This window comes from Caloenas nicobarica, chromosome 11 (assembly GCF_036013445.1).
Source record: "Caloenas nicobarica isolate bCalNic1 chromosome 11, bCalNic1.hap1, whole genome shotgun sequence".
NCBI lineage: Eukaryota > Metazoa > Chordata > Aves > Columbiformes > Columbidae > Caloenas > Caloenas nicobarica.
In genome coordinates, this window is record NC_088255.1 from 22,790,418 (window position 1) to 22,818,061 (window position 27,644).

The 27,644-nt window shown below is 54.1% G+C and overlaps 1 protein-coding gene across 1 annotated transcript in view; it reads right to left on the bottom strand.

The window, feature by feature from the left end:
• The window catches only part of PLXND1 (plexin D1), a 78,573-nt gene that overhangs the window by 11,165 nt on the left and 39,764 nt on the right, over window positions 1-27,644 (bottom strand). Inside the window, 18 exon segments of the mRNA XM_065642315.1 lie at window positions 287-350; window positions 1,380-1,483; window positions 2,071-2,227; window positions 4,031-4,177; window positions 9,778-9,976; window positions 10,387-10,517; window positions 11,208-11,315; window positions 12,528-12,640; window positions 13,299-13,406; window positions 14,437-14,551; window positions 17,486-17,635; window positions 18,454-18,729; window positions 19,018-19,108; window positions 21,005-21,172; window positions 21,636-21,775; window positions 24,916-25,015; window positions 25,223-25,374; window positions 27,091-27,254. Coding sequence (XP_065498387.1) covers window positions 287-350; window positions 1,380-1,483; window positions 2,071-2,227; window positions 4,031-4,177; window positions 9,778-9,976; window positions 10,387-10,517; window positions 11,208-11,315; window positions 12,528-12,640; window positions 13,299-13,406; window positions 14,437-14,551; window positions 17,486-17,635; window positions 18,454-18,729; window positions 19,018-19,108; window positions 21,005-21,172; window positions 21,636-21,775; window positions 24,916-25,015; window positions 25,223-25,374; window positions 27,091-27,254 — 2,487 coding nt within the window.

Genomic DNA, 27,644 nt, shown 5'->3' on the forward strand with positions numbered 1-27,644 from the left:
CCTTGCTCAATGTGAATTTTTGTCTCCCTTGGTCTGTTTTGACTCTCTGCACAGCCTGAAACCTTGAAATACACTGACAGAAAACTGCATGTGTAACTGGGCTGGAAAGGGCCCAGCTCTGCCCAACACGCTGCTACAATGGGGCGATCTGTGAGTGTCAGTGACACCACAGCCCAGCACCCAGGCAGGGGCGGGCAGCTCGCAGCACCCCTGGCCAGACACCCCTCTGAAACACAAGTGCTCCTGCCCGGTCAGAGGCGATGGGGGAAGAGAGGTGAGATGTTACCTCTGCTCAGCGTGGTGTCCTTCTTGTCCGACAAACTCATGGCCAGGGACGCCCCTTCGGGGATCTGCGGAGGAAGGAAGAGCAGGTGATGAGGATAGGGCTTAAAGGTGCCTCCCACGGAGCCACGGACAGCCCCACGGAGACCCCGGGGAGCCAGGGGACACCGGGGCAATCACTGCTGAACATCCTCCGTGCCTGCCCTGCTCCCTCCCCAGCCTGGAAACCATCAGTGATGCCACTGCCCTACATGGAAATGGTCTTTAAAATGCAAATGCAAGACAGTGAGATTCTCAAATCTGACAGGAATCAGGCAAATATATGTATCCAAGATACATTTTGGATGTCGACACCAGGTAATTTGAAGAGGAAGGAGTGTTACGCTGCACAGGTCTGTTCTGCCTTTCCCTGGAAGGGGAGAAGGAGCGCGGCACAGCCTGCACCGTGGGGCCGGTGCCACCGCTCTGTGCTGCGGGCACCGAGCCAACACTGGGGCTCTGCAGCATGGCTGTTGCACTAATAATAATATTAATAAGTACTCAGCTCCGCTTTTGATTTTCCGTGCACTGCTACAGACCAGTGAGGATTATGCTCCCAGGCATACTCAGGAATATGGAAATCATAGAAGAACTTCTGGTTTCATTTAATTTTAAAAGGAAAAACGGTTGAGAAAACAATTTGATTTGCCACATTTCCCCACCCTTTGGCCTCTGCTCCTCGATGGCATCCCCACCCCTGCTCTCAGAGCTGGCAGCGACAATTGTGCCCATGATTTCAGCAGGAGCACGGATCAAGAGCAGAGTGATACTAATCAGCTAAGCTGGTGGCCGTTGGGAATAGGAGCTTTTTTCCTCCTCTTTCTGTTGTCAGTAATAACTTGTTTTGCATGAAGAGTGTTTAATTAGTTTCAGTGTGTTGCAATATTAACGAGCTTCTCGCCAGGGCAGATGTCTATTCCCCGGAAGCTCTCGCGGAGCTATGGCAACCTCCCTGCCTGTTCCTGATAATCCTGTTTTTGGAGGGGGAACCGCAGCTCGCCCCTGGGGCCAGGCAGGCTCCGAGGAAGCAAAGCTTTCCCGCAGCCTGGCAGGATTACCTTGTAATGTGCTAATGTGTTCAGCTTCTTCCTGCCGTCCTCCACCACCGAGGTGTCGTCCAGGTCCCGCAGGATGTAGCTGTCGGTGCTGGTGGCGAACCACTCTGTGCACAGAGAAGGGAGAGGTGACACCAGCCTGGGGAGGGACGTGCAGCGGGGTCTGGGGCTCCACGGCCCGCTGCGTGGCACGGAGGCACCACTGACAGCACGGGCTTCTCTCACCAGCACTGGGCTGGGATCCTTTTTAAATTTCAGGACAAGAAGTTGAGCACCGGGTATATAAATGACAGACCTGGATCTATGGCAGGACAGGAGTCCAAGGGCTCCCTTACAGCTCCCTTACAGCTGCTTATGGTGAGACATGTACTGACAAGGCACGTGCAGGCTCAGAGGGTCCCTGTTTTGGGGTTAAGACTATGGGCTTTAAAGGGTGCAAGTCCAAGCATCCCTTTGCTCAGCTTGGGCTCTCCTAAAGTGTCTTTCCTATTACTTGGCTCCCTCCTGCACACAAGGATCTGGTCCCATCACTCACTCCTGCGGACCACCCTCAGAACAAGGCTGCCTTGATGTCTGCTCTCTCGTCAGCGCTGCTTCACCCGCTGCCCTCTCACAGATACCGAGAGCAACCGGGCAACATCAGCTGCTTCCTCCGGCTGTAAGGACCGGCTGGTCCAACGCATCTGGTCCTTACCAAGGTCGACGTCTTCCACCCTTGGCCACTGGGAGTAGGGCACGTTCTTGCAGAAGGCCTCCAGAATCTTCTCCTTCACTTGGCTGAGTGTGTCCGTGTCCATGGCCCTGACGCTCAGGGAGTCCATCCCACAGCCTTGGAAGGAGACGTTGAGGTTCTGCGGACAGAGGCTGGGTTGGGGTGACCTGCCCGGCTCTGCTGGCTCCCCAGGACCGCGGAGGCTGCTGCACCCGCAGCTCTCGCTGCTGCACGCTGGGCCCCGCGCTGCTGGAGATCAGGCTGAACGAATGCAGTTCCCTGTGCTTTCCCGCTAGCGAAGGGCGCTGATTTACAGCCCTTGGAGGCTGAAGGCCCCTGTTTGTTGATGGAGCCAGGAGGATGCAGGGAGCAAGGGCCACAGCCTCCCCACGGCTGCCTCGCTAATGGGCCTCAGCCCTGACATGCAGAGACCACCTTGGGGGCAGGAGGAGAGGTCACCCCCATCACCAGTCACCTCAGCTTCTCGGCTCCAACCGGTGACAAATGGGACTGCCAGGGCTCAGTGCTCGGCCTTTCCCTGACGCAATGGGCTCAGCTCTTTTGTTTAAACCAGCTGGGTCTGCAGCAGCACTGGAGCCAAACCCCAGCGCCCCAGGCCCCTGCTGAGAACACCATGAACAGCAGGACATGCGGCCACGAGGGAGGATGCCAGATATTACTACAGGTGCTGCAGAAAGCTGCAGGGCAATGAGAGTGACTCTTCTACAAAAACCCCTCTCCCAGGTGCCTCCTCCCCTTGCAAGCCATGCAGACCCAACCAAGTGTGGCCTCTTCCTCCTGCCCAGGCTTTGCTCCGGGACAGCCCCAGCTCTGCCTCTGCTCGAGTCTTCCGTGGTGTGCCTGAGCCTGAGGACAACACTGAGCTTCATTTGGTGGCAGACACAGCCCTGAAGCCACCCCACAGCAAGCAGCTACATGTGGCATTTACAGCTGGGGTTTTCACAGCCTGGAGGCCCCTCTGCAAACTCTGCTTTTAAGTATCAGGACACAGGCTCGGCATCCTTGACCACGAGAACAATGTGAATGCACGGATGAAATCCAATTTTTTCCATAGCGCTAAATGAAGATGTTTTTTTCACATTGTGTATTGTGCAGGTGTTTTTTAAAGCAGAGTTCAGTTACCAGCAATGGGGGGGATTGCCAGTCAGTTAGCACTAACCCTGCATTGCTTTCTTCCTCCAGCATCCCCTGTTTGCTTTTGTTTATCTTCTTGCAAACAAAGTAGGAAGCAGTCGCATTTCTCCTGCTCAGACTTACGAAGTTACCATTTCTGCCGAGAAAGCTAATACTTTGCGCTCTGCTGCTAAAGCCTCTCACTCTGCACTGTACGTTTACAGGTCAATTGGTAACAGGAATCTGCAGAGGATGTGGAGCCTGAACCTGCTCTGAGTTATGGTGATGCACATCTGGGGTAACCCACTGGCTGCACTGAAGCCGTTCCAGATTCATGCCAGGGAACTGAAAGCACGATTTGACCCAGGCCCTGGAAAGGCGTTTGCTGAGTTCTGTGTCAGGCACAGGGGGGAGCGGAGCCCTTCACACGCACAGCCCTTGCCTTCCCTGTTCCCACAGGAGCCGTTCTCAGAACCGCTTTTCAGCACCATTTCTGCAGCAGCCTGTGCAGAGCCCTCAGCTTTGCAGCCAGCACCTTCCCACTGCTCCTGAAGATGCTCTTTTGATGGGAATGGTAAACATGTTGCTTTAACTCTCTGAATACAGCAGAACACGTTTTCTTACCTCCTTCCGCCCCTAACCAGAGGTACTTAGGTGACCCACAAGGGATGGACATGAAAACAAACATCACAAGCCTTGTTCTGCAGTTGTGTGCTTAGGCAGGTGTATCACTTACATGGCTATTGCACCTGCACAAGTATCAGATGCTGGGATATGCAATGCCAGCCCCCGGGCGGTGGGCACTCACCCTGGGCTTGGCCTCGATGTTCTCCCGCAGGAGCCACTCCTCGTTGAGCGTGTACCGGGCTTTCCCCGTGATGGCGTCGATGGACCCCTTGTTGATCTGCTGTTTGATGGCACAGATCAGCAGGAAGAAGGGCTCCCCGACTGTCTCCTGCAGGAAGGAAAGAGCACGTAAGAAAACCAGAGCTGGTGGTGGTAACAGTGGGGACAGGCTCTGCAGGGACACTGAGGTGCAAACCCCGGTGTGCCTCTGTGCAGCGGGACGGGGGACCGGTCCAGGACTGCTCCATGCCGTCACCCCCCAGCTCTCACCAGCTTCTCCTTGACGCTGCTCAGGCGTTTTCAGACTTGTGGCAATGTGACAGCGCAGATGGGAAATAGGACATAACAGCCGACAACAGCCGCAGGCAATTTTTGGGGAGGTTGAGCCATGATTGTCAGCATCAACACAGCCCATCCAAGTTCTGCAGCGAGCGCTGCAGGGCTGTGCTTGCCACTGCGGGCTGTGCTTGCCACCGCGGGCAGAGCTGCTCAGGAGCTCTGGGCATATGCCTCTCTGTGCTGAGTGTACGTGCATGCACGATGCTCAGCAAAATACAAATGTGCATTAATTTACATGTGAAATTACACATGAACTTCAGGGAGAATCTGGCACGCTCCAGTACAGAGACGCTTCCTGCAATCTGACAGTGCATACTGTAGAACGGGCTGCACTCAGCAGCACAAGGATGGAGCTGATGTGCACAAAAATCCAGGTCTACAGAGATATTTGGTGCCCAGCTTTCTCATGAAGGCATCAGCCAAACTCCTCGCTGTGCTGCATGGTTTCCATCGGAAGCCATGGAAGCCAGCCCACTGCTCATAGCACAGCACAGCCCCATCGCAGCGAAGCAGGGAGGATCAGGGTCAACGGCTGTTCCCATGCCACAGCAAGCAAACACGACATTTAACTCCTCACATTCATCAAATTGCATCTTGCAGAAGAGGTGAATTGTGACACTGCTGCAATGAAAACAAAAAACATAACAGGGACCAGCTATTTGCGATGCGGTTCAGCTACATGGTCTAATGCCAGATTTCTGATCCACTTCTGTCTGCTACGCTGATGTGCAAGTCAAACATAAGCTATTTTCTTAAGAAACTTTTCAGTACTGGAGTACATCCCATTCTCCCTACCATTCATGTGCCATTTCCTTCCAACGAGGCAAGTGCAAATTATTGCACATTTATGTACTTTCTGAGCATCACACACCCCGCACAAACATTCCTGCCATCTGAAATCCTACTCAAGACAACAGATATCGAGTGATTTTGATATTTCTCAGCTAGGAGCTGCTAAATCCTGTTCAATCTGCTTCTTAATTAAGACTTGGTGATTCTTCTATTCTAATTGCCTTATAATTGCTAAAGCAATTAGTTTGATGTCAATTTTGATTCGGCTGCATTCAGCGCAGTTGCCGATAAGCCGCTACGGCAGGGCTGTGGGTGGGCACGCGCCATCTGCGCCGACGGTGCAGCCGCTTCGTTTTCCAAGGGCAGCTTTTTATGAGCACAGGGAAGCTCCTCAGCCTTCTGCCGGGTGTAACGCCATCCCACAGTGCTCCTCCTGAGCACACAGTGCAAACCGGGCTCAGCGGCAGAGCTGCTGTGCTGGAACCGAGAAAGGCAACCGTGTCCGGAAAGCAGACAGACGTGAAGTCGTGGGGATGCAGAGAGGTGGAGAATTGCGGGCAGAGGGGAGAAAGTGTCAGAAGACACACAGAGCAGTGAGTTCTGAGCCACAGGCAGGAGGACGAGACAGGAGGAGAGGGGACAGCGCTGGCACAGCCCAGGCTGCTGCACCTGCCTCCCCCAAACAGCGACGTGACCGGCGGTGCTGCCATGCTGACCCTGCCCGGCTGTGACAAACCCTGACACTGGCTCTGCTGAACAGGGACTCTTTGTGTCGGGGTGTGTGAGCACACACAGGGACAAAACCGAGCTGAATTTAGGAATTTGGACCCTGCTCCGTCCCTGTGGGCAGCTCTGGCCGCAAGCGAGAGGTGAGGGGCTGCCAACAGCTACGCCGCTGCCTGCAAAACCAGATAAAAGTGTGAGTCCTGCTCAGACAGGAGCTCTGCAGGCTTGAAACCAGCCCAGGCTGCACAGGTCGGGGTGACCCTGCGGCTCCTTCCCGCGGGGCATGGCTGCTGGGATGGGGCAGCCCGCGGAGCGATTCGGAGCTACCGACGCGGGAACGAGCAGCATCAGCCGGAAATAATCCGTGCGGGAAATAACGGCAGCGCTGCGCCCGCGAGATGCTATTTCTATTTTGGCTTTCGGGCTCAGGAACTGTGGGATGTTATGGAAATCTGCAAAAGCGCTAATCAGACAGCAAATTTCAAAGAGGGGAAAGACGGGCTGGCAGGCAGAGACTAGAGATAAAATGGCAAACTTGGAAACCACAAGCATTGTTCGTAAAACTCATCTGGAAACGAATCAAAACTGTCTTTGGACTTGGCTAGTTGGGAGAAAGGAAGTTTAACTAGAAGAGATCAGTGCTGATTCAGGACAAAAAAATACTTAAAAAAAAAACAGTCTGGGGCCTTTTTTCCTCCTATTGTGAATGTATTTTAATGAGACTTCATTTTCATTTTTGACTGAGCTGTTACAGGCCCTTAAAGCTACCCAGGGCACTGAAATAACTTTGCAGTAATGGAAAGCACAGCTCAGGCTGGCATGACTTGAACTGCTTCACGCACGATGAGCGTGGGAGGGCTTGGGTTTTATATGCTTGGGGAAAAAAAAAAGGTTTAGAGCACAGAGTGGATTCACATGTTGCTGCCCTATTAACAAGGCTGACAAGTCGTTAAGAGATGTCCTCTCAGGAACACGGTACAGGCGTTTCCAAAACATCTTGGTGAGGTTGGGGTGGGAAAAGCACAGAAAACAGCTGCTTATCCCAAGTGCCTGCTAGTTTTGGGATGATTATCTATTTGCATTCTGTGAAGAACCAAACCTCAGCTCCATCTCCCGTGCAAAGCTTTGGGAAGCTTGGACCCAATCTAAAAGCTGAATTCCAGGACCTTTAATGTTCCTTTACCTCCTGGTGCCCTGAACCTGTTAGGGGCCAGGCACAACACTAACATGGTACCACATGGGGAAGGCTGTCTTTTTTTCAGCATTTTTCATCAAAGCTGTAGCAGAAAACACAGGCATGGATCATTTTATCTACTATTCTCACTCAGTTGTGCAGAAACAGAGGCGTGCATCGATGGCGCAAACGCAGCAGGTTCACTCTGAACACAGTCCCGAGCAGCGAGCCGCTGCGACCGAGCCGAACCTCCTGCCAGCGCCCCCGGGTCCCTGCACATCCCGACCACGAGAGACTGTGGCCTGCAGTCCTTCCCAGCTGAAGACAGCTCCTTCAAATCATTTTCCCCCAAAACACAAATGGACGGACTGTTAGGCAGAGCAGTAATACGAAACAAATGTTTTGAGCATGTAGCGCTGACTTACAAGGGAAAATACAAGCACTTGGAATTTTTCCACTGCACAACGGCAGGGACCTTCGCAGCAGCTGTTTCAAATAGACGTTGTGATTAATGGGGATAATTCAGGAATGAAAACCAGACCCATCATCACACGTCTGACAGAGCAGTGCTACGGGCAGGCGGGCAGCCTGCTTTTTTACCCAAGAAATGCCTCTCGGAGGGCAAAAAGAGTTTGATCCAGAGGAACGCAAGGCACATGGGAGGCATTCGACTATCGCCAGGATTTAAATTACAGCACTGAGCTGAAACCAGCCGCGTTACAGAGGTGCCGTCTGTCTGACCACAGCGGCTCCGCGCTCACGTGTGTGGTGGGGCAGGTCCCAGCTCTGCCGCTCCGCACCGGGACCCCCGTGCCCTGCACAGCCGGGCTCGTGTCCGCCCGGCACGCTCAAAGGGCTCTCCAGACATTTCTGTCTGATCAATCCTCTTCCCCGGCCGTATTTCGGCAGGCAGCATGGTTTCTCCTCTGATCAGGTCTCCCCTCATCCCTCACTGCTGAGTACACGCTATGTGAAAGCCTCTTGGAAACCAAATCTTTCTCGCGCTCTAGTACGGAAACCGTTTGCTTTTCCAAGGTGGGAAATGGGCTGCAGCAGAACGTGCCGCAACGGCCTCACCGCCAGAGCTTCAGGCTGAGCACACGAGCAAGACAGGGCTGCACAGCCGGCGGGCGACGTCACCCTGCCAGGGACCAGCATCCGCCAGCGGATGGAAATGCAGGTTTGGGGGTGGCCCCTCAGCTCTGCTAAAGGCCACGGCCACCCCGCGGCCCCGCTCCCTGCACGCCCCGCCCTTCGGCCTCCCTCCATGGCCGCACCAGCATCGTCTGCACCACCCTGGCTGCAGGGACGGCCACCGGCCCTGTCACTGACCCTGTCACCGGCCCTGCCACCGGCCCTGGATGAGCCCAGGGTGACGCGCACTGCCCTGGGGCAGGGCAGCACGCCAGCGCTCCCGGAGCGCCTCATCCTTAATTAGCTTTGTAACGTGCCCAAGTCTTCAGGCCCACATGATAAGACCCAACTCTCTTTCCTCTTTTTTTTTTCCTTTTCCCCAAGAAAGCCTTCTTGCACAATGTCCATTTTTAGCACAAATCGGAGCTGGATCGGATGCCTCACATGTGGTCTCCACTCTCCAAAAGGAGAGCTCAGCACTTTTTTCCTCCAATGGTTTAACTACAGGCACAAAAAAAATGAAGATTAAAAAAAATTCACTAATTCACTCTTTTCTGCTCTTACAGGCTGGATAGTCGTGCTGCATGGGCACAGCCATCCTCATTCACTCCTTTAACTTTTCTTTCATTATACTGGCTAATTATGTGAGCTAAAATGAAAGATTATGAACTACAAAACCATGGGCCTTAGGACAAAAAGTGCTCATCAGCTGGGATCAGAAGACATTACGATACATATGAGGACAATGCAGCATTGCTTCTGTGGCTATAGCAAACACTTTGGGAAAAGAGATTTTTCAAAGGCTTTTTTCCAGGCTCTCCCCTGTGAGTATAATGGGGTGTCCTCCAATTAACTGCCATGGAATCAATTAAGTTATTGCTCAATTCTTCTGGGAAACTCCAACCAGAATTGGCAAACGCTGAAGATAAAGCACTGAGCAGATGGACTGCTGATGTGCTCTCAGATGCCAAATATATTCCTTTTCGTTACAGTCGGGAAACACTCAGGCTCCTGGGACAGACGCCTCCCTCTCCTCTGAGACCCGCCTGGCCAGCGTGGGACCACGAGGACACTCCTGCGCCAGGAGCCCCCGTACGAACGGGCACCGGGACGGGGCAGCCCCGTCCCCCGGCAGCTGGGGCTCTGCGCCCAGGCCAGACGATGCTGAACCCGCTGGCAACCACCAGTGCGGCTGCGCAAGCTGGTCAGAGAGAACAACACATAACTGGAGCTGTTTCCAAAACCTCAAGCCATTCTGGTTACTTTTCAGCTCCCCTGCAGCTCTCTTCTCAGGCGTGGTAAAAATGTTATTTGTGCTCCAGCCTTAGGAAAGGCCTGATGCAAAGCCTCATTCACCACATCCCCAGGCAGAAGTGGAAAAGCAACTGAACTTCAGGTTGCTTTTCCACACTTGGACCTTTCAATGCACTGGAGCTCACCAAGTGTCAGTGACCATTCATGCGGCAGTGCCAGCAGGTCCCCAGGTCCCCAGCTGTCACCCGTACCCCCCATCACCGCTGCACACAGTGATCTGGTTCTCTTACTCTGAGATAGCTGTACATGCAGATGGACATCCAGTTGGTGAGCATCTTCTCCACCACGGATTCCGTTCTCCTCAGCATCAACTTGGGGTTTTTGGAAGCTGATGCATCTATTAGATCCACCAAGAGGTCCTTCATGATGCTGGTGTAATACTCCAGTTTCCCGTGTAATGCAATAGTGAGCAGGGAGGCCAGGTTACATCTGAAACACAGAATTGTCTATGACTTGAGCACCAATTAACAGGATTAAGCCACCAACTGGCACTAAAAAAACCCAAACCACAAAGGCAGCATTTCAGACAATTTTCATGAGCCTTCTCAAAGGTGTAAAAACTTCAACCCCCCTTTCATTGCTGCAGGACCTCAGATCAGCTTGCACCCTCTCGCTGGTGACCCAGGTGTCCAGGGACACAAACACAAGCCAGTCACACTTCTGGTGCTCTTCAGGATGACTGAGGTTTATGGCCATCCGTTTCGAATAGAAAAGTGGGAGGCAAGTATAACTCAACCTTCAGTTGAAATGTAGGGCTCCAGGCACAGGCTGGATTATTCACAGGTAAGGAATAAATCAGTCTCCTCCGGCTGCCAGGTCTTTGATTCTGAAGCTCATACCTGTCTCTAACAGCAAAGTCCTTCTGCTGCTCGAGAGCATGGACAAACACGATGAGAAAGTGCCTGTTGTTGAGCAAGGTGGAGAACAGCGAGATTCCTTCTTCCATGTTGGGTCTGCAGTTTTCAGGGATCTAAATAAAAATGCAGAAAATAGAGTGAGAAAAACCCTCCCTGTTGTTTTCCTCCAGCTTTTGCCCTTCCTGCCTGCCAGATGTCCCTGCTGAACGCAGAGGTACCCGCTGAAGACACTTCACTCCCTCTGCTTGACTCAAGTCTTCCCCGGTGAGGGCACGACTGCAGCTGCGGCTGGAGCAGAAGCAGCTCAGCCAGTGGGGCAGTGACAGTGACAGTGACCATTCCTCTCTGCTCAGCACTTGGGAGGCCACTTGGAGCTCCGGGGCCAGTTTTGGGCTCCCCGCTATGAGATGGATGTTGGCAAACCAGAGCAGAGTGACTCTGATTCTTCAATTCCAACCTTGTCCACACGAGACCCAGCTCTGGGACACGAGCAGCTTTCACTGAGCCCCTTCGTGGGAGGAATCTCACTGTGTGTGGCACTGAAGTGACACACAACGCGGTGCACTCAGAAGAAAAGCCCACAGTGGAGCCGGGGAGGATCCCGGGCCAGAGCTCCTTCGTGTGAGAACAGATCCACAGAGCTGCCTTCTGCAACCAGCCAAAGCTGAGCCGATGCTGCTCTGTGCTAATTGTTCTGAGTGAAAGCATCCCCCCGGCACCACAAGAAAATGCACGGCACTGTCAGCACACACCAGTCTGGTTAGCAACCACCCGAGCAGTTGTTTGGTTAGTGGGTTACTCACTTTCCATTCCCCCACCAGCAGCGGGTGCGTTTCCTGGACCTGGGAGCCCACGTGGGAGCCGAGCTGCGGGGCCGGCAGGACGTAGCACTCCTCGTAGAGCGAGGAACACTGTGAGCAAGCACAGCGTTAGGGGACAGCAGCTGCACCGGCTGGACTTCCGCGCGTGCCGCGCACCGCCCAGGAACGAGACAGAGAGACGTGTCATCGGGATGAGGACCACCCAGCATGGAGAAGCGCACTGGTATGGTTTACAAAGCCTTTAAACGCTTTGCAAGAGCCTCTTGAATGAGCAAGCACCACAAGAATGGGGGGAGGCAGATGTCTGCACAGACACGAGGCTGTTAGGATAGGGAGACTGCAAATAGACTAACTTGACAGCTAGAAAAATCCCAGAAGAGAAAGCGTTATAGAAGACTAAGTCAAAATAGAGCAGTACTGGGTGATTTAACATATGTAACTTTTGAAACAGATGGGAAAAATGTTTAAAGCGTCTAACATTCACATAGCAGCCTGAACCTTAAAGACTCTAGCGTGCAGATATATAGAGACTGGATGACTTAAAAACCTGAGTAATAACTACTAATGAAACACTCCACAGCCATAAATCATCATCTCACTCCTCAGCACTGAAATACAGCTGCCTCAGGGGTGAAATACAGCCGCTGTTCAGGGCACAGAGCAACACGGCGGAGCAGCCGGTGATGGGAATTACGGCACCGGCACGTCTGCTGCAGCCACAGAGGAATCTGGGCAGACAGAGCGGGACTGGGCACCCCGGGGGCCTCTGACTGGGAGCACCGCGCGCCCAGCCTTCGGCAGAGGAGAGGAAAGGGAGACAGAGACATCCTATCATTCTATAATTCTATGATCCAGCGAGCTCCTGAGGACGGGCAGAGCCGCCAGGAATGCTTGGTGGCACGCTGCACGGAACATTCTTCAGCCTCAGCCCCCGCCGAATGGAGTGAGGTGATACTGGAATGACACTGGAGTGACATGGGCCCTGGGGAAGGGGCAACCCCCAGCACTTTGTGCGCTTTCAGAAGAGGGTGTCCAGGGCATCGCCTGGGCGAGCCAGAGCCGCTCCCAGGACCGTCGGGCTCCTGTCCTGTGCCAGCAAACCCGACCTCCCTTCACACCCCAGGAGCTGCGGCTCCACTTTTGACGATAATTGAGGTTGAAATACATGACAACTAAATATATAACAGTGGAATGGTTTTGTTACACTATAATAGGCCTTTAGCAGAGGGAAAGCAGGGCCCTGATGTGGTTAGGGAGGACCCGGGAGCTATCGGGTGCCTGTGAAATGCAGTGCTGCCTTACTTTGGGGAAGAAGGTCCGGGTGACAAAGTGCTTGTACTCCAGGAACGGGATCCCCTGGCTGCGGTTTAACTCCTTGGTCAGGTCTGTCATGTCTGTCTGCAGCTCCGCAAAACCTTACACAAAGAGACCCGCAGATGGTAAGATCTCCGGCACTCCCCCAGCTGAGACAGCAGCAGGCTGGCACCGAAAACCATGGCTTGTCTCCTCTCTGCCTCGAGTGGGCTGGCATGGGGTTTTCTCAAGGAGGAGCAGATACCATCAGGGTTTAACCACCAGCACTGCATGTGCCGGCCCACAGCACTGACACGGAACGTTCCCACCTCAGCAGAGCAGCCCCGGACAGTTCTGTGGGACGGGGACATCCGCCCACGCTGCTGTCCCCACTGCAGGGACAGCCGCTGCAGACACTTGGGTTGCTGCTCCCATCGCTCCAGGAGCATGCTGCAATTGTTGCTGCACCCAGCCATAAAGCACACCAGAGATCAGTGTGGCCTTCACACAACCTGCTGCCACAGCCACGGGCCATGAGCCCTGAGGCAGGGACACCAGCGGCACTGGAGATCGGTGGCTTGCCCAGGGCAGGCAGCGGGACACGGCACAGCCACCCAGCCTCGCTCACAAACCCTGCTGAAGCCCAAAGGCGGTGACAGAAATTCTCCTACAAATAATCCTACAAACTTCTACCTAGCAGAAGGCGAACGGTTTCACCCCTGCTATTCCAGCATCTCCTCCCAGTCCCGGCTCCTCCCCGGGCCCCACACCATGACTCACCTTTGCGGATTTCCTCCCGGATCTGTGACTCCATCTCCTCCATCTGGAGCAGGGTTTTCTGCCAGTAGCGCTCTGCTCTGCGGCTCTTTGTGCAGAACACAAAGAGAGCTGGAAAAGAGGAAGGGAAGAAGCCTTTGGACCGGGGCATTAGGAGCAGCTGCAGCGGGACCAGAGCGGTCCTCTGCTAACAGGGTGCAGAAAGCTCAACTCAGTGCGGGTTTAACACCCACAACAAGACTGGTATCTGATCAGGCAGTTGTTGATTATCTGTAAATAAGTAAAACCAGCTGGAATTTAATGATCGTGCTGTATCTGTCATCTTCAATTTAGGTCTGGGCTGTCTATATTCAGCTTTACTACATATTAATGTATTCCAGCTGATTAATGAATACAAATTTTAAGACATTTACCACCTTTACTACAGTGTTTGTGTCTGACAGTCTTCCTATACCTGCAGAAATATGTTTCTAATGATGGGTAGTGGATTTAATAAATAGTGTGCATTATAACCTTTATTAAAAATAAATTAAATCCCTATTAGAAGCACCTCATTTGCTGTGAACTGAGAGGCTTCTTGCTGCACAGTCATTCTGGGCATGTGATGAGAAGATGGCCCAGCCAGAGGACGCAGGTGTGCTGCACAGCTTCCAGTGAGCGGGCAAACGGCTGTGCCTGCTGCAGCCCTGCAGCTCAGCACGCTCGCTCTGTCCTCCCCACTCTTTGCCAGGCATCTGTCACCGGCTGCTGCTGCTGACAGGACCTGGGCGGGCTGGACCCGGGACAGTCACGCTCGCGAGTGAGCCCTGTTCAAGTTAGGACAAGTCCTAGACCGGTTTCTCGCACCCTCTGTATTTTGTATTATAGCAGCTACTAAGTGTTTGTAGGCAACGGTATGTTTATAAATACCACAGGCTCTGATAACAGCTGAACTACGAGCTCCGTGCTGCAGGACACTTCCATCCCGGGTGCCGCCTTGGTCCTGTACAAAGATGAGCAGCTCCTTGCTGCACCCACGCAGGTTCAGGTTCACATCCTGCACAACTGCAGCACTCAGAGGTTTCCTACATGTGAGCGAGCCACCTCCACCCTGAGAGCAAAACCCTCGGCACAGCCAGAACTCCTCATTCTGTCCCCTTACCTACAACAGAGAGCACCAGCAAGATGCTGCAGATGACGATGGAGACGATGATTGCGGTCTCTCCTCCCCCGAGGTGCAGCATTGCGATCGTGTAGTTAAACTTCCCCACTTGGATCTGAGGGGAGGAGAAGCAGGAGCTGAGCGGCGCGGTGCCAAGTGCTCGGAGCTGAGCAGGGACAGGGCTCGGGCAGCGCTCAGCGGCCCAAGGACGTGCTGCCGCAGGCTGTCCCTGTCACAGCTGCACCTCGGGGACTCTGTGTGTCCCAAAAGAGCCAAATTCCCTTCCCATGTGCTCAGGTGAAAGCCCAGCCCAGCTGCCAGCAGGCTGCGGCACCGCAGTGGTGCCCATCCCAGGGCTTTGGTGGCAGAGCCACGGGCTCCAGCCTGTGCCATGGCCCCACCGTACCCACCCCAAGCACGAGAGAACCTTTCCTGGAGAGCTCGCCGTACTGTATAGTGCTGCCTGCTCTGCTTCAACTAGAAAATCACTTCCACTAGTCTCCCAACTCTTGTGCCTGTAGATGGCCTTTGAATCCCAGCTGCACTCTGCTTCCTTCTCCTAAAGCAGAACTGCTGCCACTCAGGAGGAGGGTAAGGAAACTTTAAAGTCTTTGAAACACAAATAAAGTAAGGGGGAAAAAAAATAATAATGAGGCCAGAGACAAGAAACGATGGTACAGCTAAAGCAGTGGGCTGGGTGTCAGGGGTGCTGGCTCTGCTCCCAACCCATACTGCTTATGACACCAAGCACAAGCCACTCGAGCTCAGTCCCTGGGTCTCCTGACCAGCGGGGAAGAGGCGAGCACACGTCACAGGCCGGCTGGAGAGTTTACTCACTGCTGTTTATAAATGGTTCTCTAGGCCCCTGGGATGAAAGAGTTCAACAGCATCATCTGATAAGGAAAACTCATGACCATGCAAGTCTTTTGCTTCTGGAAATGCTAGTTTCAGTTCTCTCAAGAACTGAGAAGTGAGAAAAACTTGAGCAAAAAATTGAAACGAAGTAGGAAAGAGATGGAATAATCTTATGGTTACACCTGTGTCATGGAGCACCTCCGGGACAGGTGCATGCTGTGGTTCAATTACAGCCAGCTCTCAGCAGCTGGGACAAAGCAGTGCCACAAGCAGAGCCTTGCCACCACATCCATGCATCAAGCATGCACAGCACACAGCACACAGCTCCATCCCACCAGGAAATCCGAGCCCTTGAACCCCACATTGAGAACGGGATCCCCTCGGTACTAAACTAGACCAAAATCAAGCTCCAGATGCACTGGTAGGCACGTCCAAAGAGCTACTCGAAAGTGACCCCCCTAACACAGGTATGCTCAGGAGCCCCATCTTCAAGCTCCTTCTCTCCGCAGACAGCTCCTCCTGCCCTGTGCGACTCAGTAACATGGACCTGGCCCCAGAACACTCCACAGAACAGGCACACTCAAAATCACAGTCAGAATTAAGACCAAGAGGGAGCCATGTTTTAAAGGGCTGTTCTGTGCTCTGATCACTGCAGATGTGAGCTCTACCATCTAAACAAGAACAAACTGGGGAGTCACAACAACAACAACAGGCATCTCAGCTCAGCAGGGGAATCTGCAGCGGCAGGCGCAGGCTCTGCAGCCCCAGGGCTGTCCTGCTCGGGGGCACGGCTGCGCAGGACCGACCCGCGCCAGCACAGCTCATACAAAGGCAGCTGCTGCCTATGGAACGGCCAGCAGGTGATAACTCAAACCATGTAGGAGGTTTAATGAGTGCACACAGACCTGAACACACGATGATTTAGCTGCACTCTCACTGCTAGTACACTCCTAACATCTCTATGATACTTTAGGGCTGGGTATTGTTCTCCTGCTTCCTAGGGACCTACTAGGGCACTGCCCTGAATGTTTTATGTCAAACTAAGACCAGCAAACTCATAAATTCCTTTTCTTCCCCAAAGGGATTTCCCTGTTTCTCAGTTCTCACTTAAACGAAAATTACCCTATTTAAAATTTCCATTTAAATGACTCAGGAAATTCTGCTACTTCTGCATTTCCGTATTTCCAGTCTGCAACAGAATTTCATCCACGACAGACTATAACCAGCAAACTAGACAACCCTGTCACTGAACCGGTGGCACATTTTTGTGCCTCTCTTCTGGGCAGCACGAGTGCACAGCCTTGTCGCCATCCTCAGCCCTCCTCCTCCTCCCCGCCCACGCTGCTGGCTCCACCGATTCTCTGTTAACACATGGATGGGGAGGGGGCCGCAGGGCCTCAGACCATGGAAACAGAGGCATTTTCTCTCCAAAGAGCCATCGCCACATCCCTGCGTGGCAACGTGCTGCATACCACATGTGGGAAACTGAGGGTGAGAAGAGTGGTAAGGCAAGCCCTCTATGGAAAAAAGGACAGTAACTCAGTATTGTGAATTTTGCAGAAAGGAAGATGAACAACAGTCCTGAACACTGAAATCTCCACAGTGACAGAACGGCAGGCCCTGGGAAGCATCATGACACTTTCCAGCCCTGTGTCCTCCTCCTGCCCTCCCTGGTCACGCCGCAGGGACCTGTCTCCATCCAGGGGCTTTTTGCAGCCTGGAAAGGGTCAGGTCCTCACGGCCACTTGTAGCTCTTCTGCTGGCAGCAGAGCCCAGCTGACCGAAAACTGTATGGAAATCCCCACACATACCTCACAAGGGCCAGAAAGGGAATTACTGCAAGTGACACAGACTCAGATGCCTGGGATTTCACAGCTTTACCAGAACTGACAGATTCCCAGCCCAGCCGCAGCACCGTGACTCCGCCAGCAGCTGCCGGTGCCTGTGACGGAGCGTGGCAGCTCCCCCGTGACACCGGGCAGCCCCGAAACCAACCGTGCCTGCACCGCACCGGCAAGCCGCCCTGGGGACAGCCGCGAGCACAGCCTGCTGTCCATCGTCTGTCCATCTTTCTGCAGGGCTGCGGGGAGCATGTCCGGTCAGTCCTGCCCGCACACAGAGCTGACTCCACACACAGGGTTTGCAATGAGGATCCCCTGCCCACGCTTGCAGCACGGGGGCTCCTGGCACTCACCGTCACGGGCAACTGTCTTTCCGAGGTGCTCAGGGACTCGTTGATGGAGCAGTGGATGACTTTGTCTGAAACAATCTGGATCTCGCACGAGATCAGGCCAATTTTCACTTGGTACTCAGTGCTTTCCAGGCCCAGGCTGTCAGGTTCTTTCTAATGACAAAAATAGAATCAGGATGTCAGTCTTTAGAGTAGCAGTAAGAATTGCAACAGATTTTCCTGCTTTACTTTCCGTATTCCCTGCTGTTTTTCAGACCTGGGGGCATCCTCCCTCTCCAAGGACATTTTTCCAGCACTCCGCAGGAAACCCAGAACCAGGCCATTCCCCATTTTCCTGTTTCCCATTCCTCACTCGGCATGGGGCACAGGACGAGCAAGCCTCTCGTGGAACCTGGAAAAATCTGCTTTTGATCTGGCCTGGCTGTGCAGCGCAGATAAGAATCTGAGCGCCCACCTGGGAGGGGAAGGATGTGCAGCAGAGGAGACGGCCAGGGGACGCGTCTGTGAGCCTGAGAACAGGGGCTGTGTTTCTCAAGCACAGTGCAGCCCATGAGGATATCCTGCAGTGAACAATGGCCTTTGAATGACTATTGCGCATTGTCCAAGCCACTCGGATTCTGTACCATGACTTCCTTGTTAACTGAGCTGAATTCAGTAGCCAAAAGAGAAGAATGTGTGACCTGTTTCTGCAGGAATAAATACCTATTGTCAGGACCTTCTGGAGTACCTGCTTGATTTCAGGCCAGTGCATTCTTGTTCTTTTTCATACATTCAGTATTTTATTTAGCTGCTTGCTATTACATCCTTCAAATGTGGCTCTGCTGCCATGGCTCAAAGGGCACCCCAGGTCAGGCTGTGTCTCCTGGTGCAGGTGCAGCAGCTGAGCAAGAACTGCCTGCTCCTGCATCCCCTCTGCAGCCGTCCCCGTCTCCCTCCTGCACTCGTGTCCAGTCACTGTGCCGCTCTCTTACGTGTATGACCAGGGTTAAGGGCTCGCCAGGGTGGTGCTTGATCCACTTCTCCTTCTTGGCCGTGGAGAACTGGGGATCGGTGTAGTACTCCATGCTGAACTTGCTGAGGTGCAGGGCCTCCTCGGGGTACAGCTCCTCGTCTGGCACCGGGCGCGCGTCTGCGTAGCGGCGGCCATTGAGATAGAAGTCGACGGGTGCGGGCTTGCTCCCCACCGTGGTGTTGGAGGCAGCAGGAGAGGGGCAGGTGATCACAGCATCGGTGTGAACCTTACAGCTCTGGAAACAGGAGAGGGAACGCACATCAAAAAAAACGACACTTCGAGGGCCCGCAGCCAGCCAGGCAGCACTGACAGCACCCAAAACACAGCCGATAACAACAATTGCTGTGTGGGCATAAATGAGGCCTGTCGCTCAGCTGAGCTAACGATGGTAACAGCTTCACCCTCGCTCCCAGCCCAGCCCGCAGCACGGGCTGGGGCCTCAGCTTCACACCCTGAACACCCTCAGGCACGGGCCCGCAGCCCTACTCCCAGCTACCAAGTGACACCCAGCAGGAACACCCACCGTCTGCTCTCTGCCGATGCCACGGACCACCATGGACACATTCTGGACCAGCTCAAAGCCTCTTCCTTCCAGGGTGATGATCCGGCCGCCGCTTTGAGAAGGAAGAAAGAGAAGGTGATTGGGGAGGACAGCACGGAGCAGTGAGGTGCCATGGCTGGGTGTCACCTGCTGCCGCTTTACCAGGGTGTTTCCCAGCTGTTTGAGCAGAAGATGCAGCCCAACAGCCAAAGCCTTCCTCCTCCTTGCAGCACCCGCCCACACTGCTACCGGTACCAGGGCAGGACGGAGGAGCAGCAGCTGCTGTGGTGGAACGGGGGGGCCTCCTCCAGCAGCACAAACTGTCCCCTCACTCCCACGCCCCATGGGTACCAAGCAGGTCACCCAGGCCACTGACAGTGTGAGAGGTGAACCTCTGACCACACAAAGCGGGGGCCAGGAGCTGTTCCCTGTCCCTGCCCATGGAGCCCTGGAAAGAGACGAGACTCCGTTAAGGCTGACAGGGATCCTGCACCTCCCAGACGCTTTGACATAGATTAGAATGTGAAAGTTGTTTTATGTTTTGGATCTGCTGCCTGAGGAATGTGCAACATGGGCCTCTCAATGTGCAGTCAATTAATGACAGTAACGAGATGGCTCTGCTAGGCAGGGCATGCCGCAGAGAACAGCACCGCCTGTCTGCTCTGGACCCTGCGCTTACCTTCCCTTTCCTCCGCATCATGTTTGGAGTATCTGTCAGCACCAGTCAGGACTTACAAATCCCAGTATCTCAAGACTACTCCAGACAGTGACTTTGGGTCCAAGGCCCTGAAAGTCAGGTTGTCTGAAATCTTTTACAACACTGTAGATACTACCATGTACTTATGATCCAAGTTTCTAACAAAGAGCCTGTCAAATCCACAGACTAGCTTACAACTTCTGTTTTGTTTTAAACTTTGCTTACACAGATTATTTTAGCAATATGGTAAGACACATCAGATTCAGCTAAATTTTTACACAAGTTATTGACCCCACATGGTTCACAGCACAGCAATGCACTGGGGCAGCCAGACTACAGGAGCCACTGAGCAGCCTGTCACGTTCCCAGTGGTTGAAATTTGGAAACTGCTGTAAATACTAAGAAAGCAGAGTAAGGTGATGGAGAAATACCCTGGGGTTTCCCTGGTGAATATGGTCAGTGACATTCTCCCGCTGTCTGTGTGTTTGGACGCCGCTCAGCCCAGCTGGCAGCTCGAGGAGCTGTGCTGTGAGTCACCGCTCTGCCCTGTCATTAACTGCCCACAGCCTCTGCCATGGCCTTGGGGACGCCGGGACGGCTCCGCTCCAGGGATGGGACCCCCGAGTCCCTGTGCGCCCGCGCCCTGGCCAGCTGCCTTTGGCTCCTGCAGCACCAGCACCAGAGCTCAGAGCTCCCGGTGAGCCCTGGGTGCTCCAGGCTCCGCCACGAGGAAGGTGGCATTTCACCAGGCCATCCAAAGGAACAGGAGCCCGAGAGCTCCACGGAGAGACATGAAATTAAAAGCAACACACTTTAAAAATGAAATACTTTGACCTCAGGGAAGGCTGAAATCCAAAATTACAAATCTCAGTTTATCCTCCAGCAGTTTTACTGCCAAGAAAAGTCTTCGGGGTCTCATAGAGCCCCTGACCTAAACCCCCCCTAAAGCACCCACCAGGTGCACACAGTACAGTTACCAATGCTGACTTTTTTCCATGTCTTAAATGCACTGAAATGAGCTACGGACAGTCCTGGTGTGTGAGATCTCTTCTACTCCAGTGCTGGGGCACCACGGAGCACCCCGAGAGCACTGCGGTGCCCTTTGGTACCCATCTGCAAGGCAACGTGTCACACCCGGGGCTGAGGAAGCCTCTTTCTCCCCATGGGAGAGCACTGTTCACTTCTGTATTCAGCAAAAATTCAGAGGCTGGTTTCAACAGAGGCCACAAATCCTGACGGGCTCATCTGTCTCTGCTGGTGGAGGGACCTCACCTGATCTGGCTCTTTTTGGGGTTGATATCTGATATGATCGGGTTCTTCTCATACTTGAACGTGATGTTGTGGCTGGTACAAGACTTGTTCTCGAACTGGACGCAGACTGGCACGGCTGTGGTGAGCTCGGCGGATGGCATGGTGCAGGTGATGGTGCTGTCATCGCGGCTGCGCGGGGAGAGGCAGGTCAGCAGCGGGAAACCGCGGCAGAGAGAGCGGCCGCAGCCCCCGACCCCATTTCTCCCCAGACCCCATTTCCCTCCAGCCCCTGGAAGGCATTCAGCAGAGACAGGCCAGAGGGAGCTCCCAGTCACATGCCAATCACCTATTAGTTATGCTGCCTACTAACAAGCAATCCCGAGCACGCAGCACCACAGGCTGCCAGGCTGATCTCCCGCACAGCCAAAGGAGAAGGGCAGGCCCCACATCTTCCCGCTGATGCGATGGGAACACACAGAGCAGAGGTTCCTCCTGCAGCAGCAGGGCCCCGGGCGCGCAGGTGCCTTTGCCCGCGGCAGCTCTGGGCACAGAGCTCACGTCTGATCTCCTCCCGATCTCCCAGGGGACAATATCACCCCTCCCAAGGTGCTGGCTCCTGTCACTAGCTCGGTGCCACCCCAGAGTGTCCCACCTGAGGTCAGTGCACTGCTTGGAGCCGTTGACAAGGACACGGAGCTCGGAGCCGACGTCCAGCCTGCTGCCTCGGATGGTCACCCTGGTTCCTCCCGCCTTCGGGCCATTCAGGGGAGCTATGGACTGCACCACGGGAAGCTGAAAACAAAGGGGAAATCTGTCTGCTAGTCTGGTAAATTCACATTTGGATACTCCACACTGCACATGGGAATTGCTTCAGTAGATTTAAGTATCCAGCATTGTGAGGCCCTGAAACAGCAGCACAGCAAAAGCTTTGGCTGGCAAGGTTTCAGAACCAGGAGAAAGGCACATGTGCTGAAGAGTGAGATCATCTAAAATCTCTGTGACTCTGCAGTCCCTAAATTCTGGCAATAAATGAGACATGAGTCCAAACTGGAGCCCAGGATCCCACCAGTCACTTGAGATTTCCAATGGAGGGTCCAGAGCTGGCGACAGCTCAAGGTTCACCAACAAAAGGAAATCTCCCATTCATTCCAGCTCCCGCCATCTCTGCCCTTCCAGACCCACATGAAGCCCCGCAGGATGATGATTTGTGAAAACCGCCAGATGAGTCTGGATAATTGAATATCCTTGAGGAAGCTTCAAATCCAAATCTCTTGAACTAAGGGAGAAGTTACTTTGCCCATTGCCACTTTCAGCAGCAATTAGCATGTGTGTTATCTGCATTTGCAGCCCCTGGAAATCTTCCTGAGGTTCATGAGCTCAAGGCTTCGATACCGAAAGCAGCACTGAACCCTCGTGCCTGCTGCCGAGTGCCCTGGGAGAGGCTGCTGGGCACCGTCCGGCTGGACAGGACACCCAGGGCAGAGCAAACAATGACTTCAAGGCCCTTCCAAAAGGCAGCTGGTAATTCCCTGTCAAACACACAAACCCTGGAGGCAGCAACGCCTGCTCACTGCCACAGCCCGTCCCTAGCTGCAGCCGCAGAGCCAAACATGCCGAGGCAGCCGGAGGAACACGCCGAGCTGCGGCACACGCCTGGTGCCGATGCCCTTTGCTGTCAATCCCAGCACACAAACACACTTATTAATAGCTATCCTTGCCCTTGTCCTGCACTCAGAGTGCTTTATTTCTCTGCAGCCATTTCCTCTGTTGTTTCTGATCATTACCCATTTCCACAGGATTCATTTTGTTAATTTGTATTTCTGTGAGTGTCTGCAGGCAACTCTCTCCTGCCCTTGGCCCCTGACCTACACATTCAAATCCGCAGTTACAACAACAGCAGAGAGGATTATTCATGTTCCCCAAAGCTTTCCAGCTCTTCCTCTCAGCAAGAGCCAGCGGCTACTGCTCTCGGTGCGTTGCCAGCACTGATGGCCTCCATCGCAACTGCTGCAAATTCAGCTCATTTGCCAAATTCAGCTCATCCATAGCCTGCTATCATGTCCTGGAGAAGTCTCTTGATCATGTTTCTCCCTCCTCCTCTGCAGAATTACAGCTGAATATCGTTTCTTCTAAATACATCTAACAGGGACTTTTGAAAGATATAGCACACAAATAAGATTTGGTATTTTACAAAGGACTGTCTTTGGAAGGGCAATTCTAAAAGTCTTTTACACTTTTTCATTTAAACTGCTATCAATGCCCAAGCTCAGGTCTCACCGAGACCAGCCTTGCACAGTGCAGTCTGCTTCATCTCCATACCATTGCACGTGAGAGAAGAGTCAAGAAAACTGAATGGCACTGCTTAGCTTGCAAACGGTGCAGAAGCCACTTTTGGTGTGGAACAGCAGCTACATGTCATGCAGTTTCACTCCCTGACGTGCATGCACAGAGCAGGCCACGGTCCCATCTCTTCTCAGGCTTTGCTGAGACAGAGCCAAGACAGACACAGCTCCCCTCCTGCCACGGGCCGCCAGCCTTTGCCACAGCCCCGCTCGGGGGCCGCTGGCACAGAGCGGCCAGACCCGCTGTGGGCTCAGCGACTGCCTTTGCTCCTCTGGCTTTGCTCAGCGCTTGAGCCTTCACAGTGTTTCCTGAGAGGGCTTTTCCTTGCACGCCAAGCACTGGCAAAGGAGCCGCCCGGCCTTTTCCTGCTCCTCGGGCCCTTCTCCTCTGTGCCAGCACACAATCAGCCGCGCAGTGGGCGATGCGGCCGAGCCAGCACACGCATCCTGATGGCTACGCACCAGAAATCCCAAATCTGGGACCCATTACCAGGTCATACCCCAGCTGTACCTCCCTCCACTTCAGACTGCTGGATCTCCAAGATGTTTCAGAAGTGAACACGGACACCTGGAAATGATGGGAATGGGTCCCGGAGCAAACATCCTCCTGGGACCCAGCGCTGGGCTGAGCCCAGCGGCACCATCGCCTCGCCCATCCCCTCCTCGCGCTGCCAGGCCCGGCTCTGCCGCGGGCACCAGGACATGCTGTGCCCGCCTGGGTGCTCTCCTGCAAACCGCTGAATACCTAACACGGGATGGGTTACAGGTGGGGATTGCACCCCATGATCCTGCCCTGAATTCCTCACAGTGGCTCCCAGGAATCAAACGCTGTTTCCTGGGGCTCAAGTCTCCTTCAATCCACAGCCTGCAGCATGGCCGCTTCTTCCCAGCACGGGCACAACAGCTGCGAGCAAACAGCTCCTGGCACCATCCTCTCATTTGCCCTGGACACACGGGGCTGCCCTGAATAGCGTCTGGCCAGAGAACAGGGTGCTTGCAGGAAAGAGAAGAGCTGCATGGATTTCTTTTAGGTTTATGGAGATGAAAGTTACCTTTGTGAGATGGTACAGTACAAAGCTATAAAGGGCTTTTCTTTGTATAATGGCACAGGGTTAGCTCAAATTTAATCCCTACACATTCTCATGCAAAAACTAAGACAATCTCTGCAGCAAAAAGTATCAGTTCTAAAAAATGTGAGCCCACAGTACACAGCTTACATAGCACAAAGAGACTTTGCAGGTCTCAAAAAATCTCACAGGTTGTTAACGGCACTTCAGCACAAGAGGAAGAAGAAAAATGAGCTCCTTTTTATAGCAGGAGAAACAATGATCCAGCCAGGATAAGTGACAACCCGCGGCAGGAGCTGGGACTGGCAGCGAGGTGTGTGAGACACCTCCCCGGCTGCGGTCCTGCCCCTCGCGCTCGGCTTTGCCAGAGCTCGCTCAGGTGAGGAACGTCAGCCCTGATGGTTTTTGCTGCAGATCGTTTGTTTAAGCGCCCTGGGGCATGGGGCTGCAGGCTCCTTCACAGGGGTGCAGGGAAAGTCCGTGTGAGAACCACCAGAGAAACGCCCGGGAGGACACTACTCACCACGTAGGAGTATCGCTCCCTGGACCTCCCCTCCCGGCTCACGTTGACTGTCACCACGTCCGAAAACGCCTCCAGAGCCTCTCCGGTCCGGCACACGATCCTGCGGATGGGAAAGGGGGATTGGCAGCTGTGCCACCCCACCGGAGCAGAGGGGAGAGCCCACGGCCTCCTGCAGGGCGGCCGGGCAGCACCCATCCCTGCTCCTGCCCAGAGACCCAGCACGGCAGGCAGAACAGGTGAGCAACAGGGATGGGGAGACAGGCGGGGGACAGGGACAGGGCCCTCCTCCTGGTTCCACAATACTCACGCCTCGGAGACGACATATCGGTGAGGCAGCGGCGCGCACGGCACGCTGCCGATCCTGACAGCGCCCAGCACGTCGCTGAAGCGGCGACCCAGGTTCCTCCCGCGGATAGTCAGCAGCGTGCCCCCCTCCAGCGGCCCCCGCAGCGGCTCGATCTGCGGCACCAAGGGACAGGGTGGAGAGAACCACCGGGAAGGTTCCTGCCTTCATCCCCAAGGCTGTGCCCGTGCCCACGTCCCATGTGTCCCCGTGGAGCAGACAGACGGCTCCTCACACCTCTGCTCCACGGCGGGCCCACCGCCACGCTACCTTGCTGCAGCTTGGCACACGAGAAGCTATCACTGTGTTTCGTACTGGGGTAACTGGGCAGCAGTTACTCCAGCTGCAAACACATCTGGGGTGAAGCATCACGCCTTCCACACCTCCGCTTCAAATTTGGGGCAGAGACCAACCCGGAGACAGGGGAACCCAGAGGAGGGATGCCAGCGTGCTGGGAAGACAGAGCCCTAGCACCACGTTTTTAAGGGCTGTCCCTAACACAGCAGGGCCTTTCAGGACAAAAACAAGACACAATGTCCTGACATATGAAGCATGGCCAGGACACCAGCACTGCGGCACCCCGAGGCAGGGGACGAGGCCGGCACCACGGGAGGAGGCAGCTGCTCCCCGTTCATCTCCTGCGCCGCAGGTTTTTCAGTGGCAGCTGCCCCCTCATTGCCAGGGGACAGGAGCTGGTGTGACACTGTTCACCAAGCGGTGTCCCCGTGCAGGGTCCTGCGTCGTTCAGCGGGAGAGACAAACCCCTCCCGTTCAGAAATGGCTCTTTTCCCTTTGCAAAGGCAACGGCACACAAAGCCAGCACAACGTGCCTGCTGGCACCGGGCAGCCAGGGCTGGTCCCTCCTTAGCCTGCCGCCTCCCCCCAGGACAGCTCTGTGAGGGCTGGTTTGCTCACATGAATACAGAGGATTTGGATTTACCAGCTACTATTTGCCAAGGAAATAGCAACAGAGTCCTGTGATGCTCTGTGACCTGAACTGTGGTTTCCTTCCATTATTTTCTGGTGAGGTGCTGATAACACTCAGTGTGTGGGAAGGGCAGGCTCACAGGCCAGCACCCCCTCCCACGGTGACGAGAGGGAAGAGGCCGGCGATGGGGATCCTGCCGTCCCACCATCCCTCCATGCAGCACCCGGATTTGGAGCAACTATGACTACACACCTCCCTAAGAACACAAATCCAACATCCCTGATGTTCACATTAGCTGTTCTGCCTCTCCAGCTTCTCCTTTCCTAGGGAGCTAATATTAAGATTTGCTCTATATCCTTTCTATGCTACTTGGCTCATACCATACCTCTAAGCAGAACCCCAGATCCAAATGCCCCCAACAAACATTAATTCAACTACAGTTTAAATAAAACTCATTTCAAAATGCATAATGGCAAAAGGTTCCTTGGCTGCTCTAAATCTCAGCAGAACCGCAGAGCACATGTGCCAGGAGATAGGGCTGGCGTTCCTGTTTCAGCTATGCTCCATTAAACACTATTGCTGATAAGTCCTTCAGCTGACCCTACAAATCTTTCTCGCTTTTACCAACCCCAGGAACTCTGGGACATTTTGATTGTGCTGCTGTTGTTTTTCCCCACTAACGCGACAAAGATTGGGTCTTGTCACTAGCGAGATGTCCTTGGCATCAGGTTACTCAACAGCATGGAAAGTCAGTGAGTAATTCAGCGCTGGTCTTGACCCCATCCTGTGCCAGGGACAAAGCGTGGTCTGTCCTGTGTCCCCAGTGGGGACAGCGCAGCAGGTCCCAGCCCTGCGCACCCCCTGCCTGGCCACCAGCACCCTCCATGTCACATTCGGGTCTCACCTTCCTGATCTCAGGAGCGGGGCAGACATCAGAGAGCGGGGTTCCCTCGCCGTGCAGGCGGCAGCTGGAGCTGCCCTCGCTCCAGACGCAGCGGTGCCCCAGGTCCTCCCTGCCCAGGCACTGCGAGCAGTCGGCGCTCCCCGTCGCGCAGTTGTACACCTCCACTAAAACACCAGAGACAACAACACGTGAGCTCCTGGGCCCCAGACTTTCATAGCTTTGCTTAGCGGGAGGCACTCACACCCCTGCTCCCCCACCCCTGGCTATATTAATCCCAGTAACATCTGAAACCCAGGGGATGAGCAGAGCAGTTTGCACACACAGCGAGACGAGGCAGCACTTGGCTGCCATCCTGAAGATTTCCCAGAAGGATTGGGTGCTTGTTCTCACTGCAATGTAATTTAGCACTTTCTTTTCCTTTTTCTTCCTCTTGAAAAACAAACAACACCCAAACTCGGAACCTTTTGTCAATTTACGCTTCATGTTTCCAACTCTCAGCATCCACATGGGAAGCTGCTTGGCAAAGCTGGCTCCATCCTGTTAGCAAAGCAAGA